Here is a 3,352-nt window from a genome sequence, read left to right on the forward strand (position 1 = left end):
ATAAAATAAAACTTGACTAAACCCGTAAGTTTAATTTTCCGAAAGCACATACCACTTGTTCATAGATATATCTCCTTTTATAATAAATAACAAACTATTGATATGTGAAAGAAAGATGGTACCATTTAAAATTATTAAATGGACAATAATTATTGTTAAACTAATATTTTAATATAAAATGAAAGTTTTAGTTATTAACGTGAATCATGTAAACCGATCACAGATTATGAAGGACAAAACCTTGAAGCTAAAAAGGATGATGACAGTGATAGTGACCAAAATGAATATTAAATGCTGCATTCTCACTCACACAAATCATTAAAAATGTGGTTAAAATAAGAGAAATAATTAAGAGTAACACTTGTAATAAGTTGTAAAGTGAAATGTGATCACACATTTTTTAAGATATATATGATAGAGTGTAGGTGAATTAAATCAATTTTTCCTTAAATCTCTTTGATTTAATTTTTTTTTAATTTTTATCTTAGCTCTAAAAATAAAATTATACCCCTTATTCCGATTTTAAATAAGTGTCTAATTTTAAATCAAGAAAGTTTTGATATTTTTACGTTTTATTTTTCAAAAAATTATATACTTAAATTTTTACTCATTTAACAATTAGAAAGATAATTAAGACAATAAATTAGAACTTTCAATTAATATTTTTTAATGCATGTGTATGGTTATAATTGGACAATTATTTACAATATAAGGAAATAGTTAAGTCCTTATAATAATTTATTGTTACAAAAATTTTTTTTTGAATTGAATAATACAAAATCAGATAGTAAGTTACTGAACTATATAAAGTTTTTTTTTTTTTTTAAATTAAGGATTTGATTATAAAATTTTATTTAATATAAAAAATTACCTAAAAAAAGTATATTATAAAAACCCAACTATATATATATAATTAAGTCTACATATATAGTATAGGGAAGAGTTTCAAGTGTACCGAAAACACCGGTGTTCCAGTTGTTTTAACCGTTGATTTGAATTATAAAAAATATATATAATATATATTAATTAAAATCAACGGTTAAAACAATTGGAATACCGGTGTTCTCGATACACTTAAATTTTTTCTTATAGGATATATCTATTTTATAATTGAAGCATGAAGCAAGCTCCTTTGAGCCAAGCCAAACAAGCATAGAGAATAGAGAGATATGGCTTAGTGTTTATCTCAAAAGTTTAACAAAAAGAAAAAAAAAAAAAAAAGGAGTATACATTGATATAGATACATAAACATGAGAAAGAGATAAGAAAAAAGGGGGGAACATATGTAATATTCACTAGGCACAGGTGGAATTGCACTCTCTTTTTTCTTGTGTTCCAAAAACAGTGCCATATTTTCAAATCTTTGGATATAAATTAAACCCATATGAACTTGAGTTAGTTTCATTCTGACCCCAAAATACTCCACCATAGATATATAGATATGATAGGAACACCAATAACCTAAGCCCAATTGATTCACTCACACATATATATCACTAGGCACACACTCCCATAACAAAAACAAAAAATAAAAAAATATCCCTCTCTAAATTCACCTATCTCTATTATATTATCCTTCATAAGGTTCTTGCACACCAGGTGTTTGACCAAATGGAATATGCAACATATTCATCAGCAGCAGAAGTTTGTGAAGGTGTTGAAACTCCACCAGCACCAGCAGCATCATCTTCATCAATTTCATCCATGATGATTTGTAAGAAGAAGAAGAACATCAACAGCAACAATACAAGGAGGTTCAGTGATGATCAAATCAAGTCATTGGAATCAATATTTGAGACTGAGTCAAGGCTTGAGCCAAAGAAGAAGCTTCAACTTGCAAGGGAGCTTGGTTTGCAGCCAAGACAAGTTGCTATTTGGTTTCAGAACAAGAGAGCAAGGTGGAAGTCAAAGCAACTTGAGAGAGATTACACCATTCTCAGAAACAATTACAACAATTTGGCTTCAAGGTTTGAGTCACTCAAGAAGGAGAAACAAGCATTATTAATTCAGGTACTACTTTATAGTTTTGGAAAAGTTTCAAGTATTCCAGAAACATTGGAATTCTAATGATTTTAGTTGTTGATCTTAATTCATATATATATTTTTTATAATTGAGATTAACGGGTTAAAAATAGACACTGGAATACTCGAAAATTTTCTTATAGTTTATACTGTAGTATTTTCTATGATTTATGAAGATATTGTTACAATGTTACTAGATGGATGGTTATTGTTGATAAAATTTAATTGGGATTTTGAAACAGTTGCAGAAGCTGAATGATCTAATACAGAAGCCATCAATGGAGAAGAAAACTCAGAGCATAGACAGTGAATCAGAAAATGGTGACACAACAAAGAGTGGTAGTGAACTTAAGGTCAAACCAATAAGCCAATCATCAATGGCAGCAAGATCATCAGAACATGCAGTTCTTTGTGGTGGTGGTGGTGGTGGTGGTGCTCTTTCAGATGATGACACAAGCATCAAAGTTGAGTACTTTGGAAACTTGGAAGATGGGCTTGTGAATTTTGCTCATGATCATGGTGATGGGTCTTTGACATCACCAGAAGATTGGGGTCATTTTGATTCTGATGATCTTTTAGGCCAATCAACCAGTGATTACCAATGGTGGGACTTTTGGTCCTGATGGAATTACAGAGTTGTCAAACTCTCGAGTTAACTCGTAAACTCTTCTCAGCTTATGACGTATTTAGCTTCCCAATTGAGTTCATGAGTTTGCGAGTCGAGTTTTACTTTAGCCCTACGAATTCAGGTGAACTTTCGCGCTTGATTACTTTGATCCTGAAACATGAAACAGAACATGGGCAAAAAGGCACATCTTTTTTTTTCTTTTGTAATTATCATATAATCATTATATATGAGTGTCTATAGGGGGAATTGAATTCACATGTTCTTGTTTTCATCCACAATAATGTTCTCTAGGCTATTTTCATGCACATGTTCATATCAACCAATAATTTCAGCTTCTACTATGCATTTGAGTTCTGCTGTGAAATGATGAAGAAGAATCCTATAGAGACTTTTAAGGATCTATTATATTGCAGCACAAACACACAATTTTTAAACAATGGTTGGTAATCAAATAATTAGTGTTTAATCAAACACACAATTCTTAATGAAATGCTTATTTTAATGAAGTTATTATAGATGTTCATCCACAAGAAAAATATATTATTAGTACTAAGAAACAAATTTCAATTGACTTCTAGAAGCATCTAGAGTCACAAGATACATAAGATACTTTATTAGATCCAAACAAAACCAAAAACGTTATCAATAAACCAAAAATATGATTTTTGCCACTAAATTATTGTACAATAAAACCTCCCCATA

General features: G+C 29.9%; 1 protein-coding gene across 1 annotated transcript; it reads left to right on the plus strand.

The window, feature by feature from the left end:
• The first annotated feature begins 1,269 nt into the window (after positions 1–1,269).
• On the plus strand, positions 1,270–3,059 carry LOC107624037 (homeobox-leucine zipper protein ATHB-12). The gene is made up of 2 exons (XM_016326479.2): positions 1,270–2,010; positions 2,265–3,059. The coding sequence occupies exons 1-2, from the start codon at positions 1,612–1,614 to the stop codon at positions 2,643–2,645; spliced, it is 780 nt and encodes a 259-aa protein (XP_016181965.1). The 5' UTR covers positions 1,270–1,611; the 3' UTR covers positions 2,646–3,059.
• Positions 3,060–3,352: the final 293 nt, after the last annotated feature.

Source organism: Arachis ipaensis, chromosome B2 (genome assembly GCF_059453495.1).
Source record: "Arachis ipaensis isolate K30076 ecotype BB chromosome B2, ASM5945349v1, whole genome shotgun sequence".
Classification (NCBI taxonomy): Eukaryota; Viridiplantae; Streptophyta; class Magnoliopsida; order Fabales; family Fabaceae; genus Arachis; species Arachis ipaensis.

Bases quoted from the DNA above. Each gene is read 5' to 3' on its own strand.
- LOC107624037 (XM_016326479.2), top strand. From the start codon at position 1,612: ATGGAATATGCAACATATTCATCAGCAGCAGAAGTTTGTGAAGGTGTT. The intron at 2,011-2,264 runs GTACTACTTTAT...ATTTTGAAACAG, and splicing joins AACAAGCATTATTAATTCAG to TTGCAGAAGCTGAATGATCT.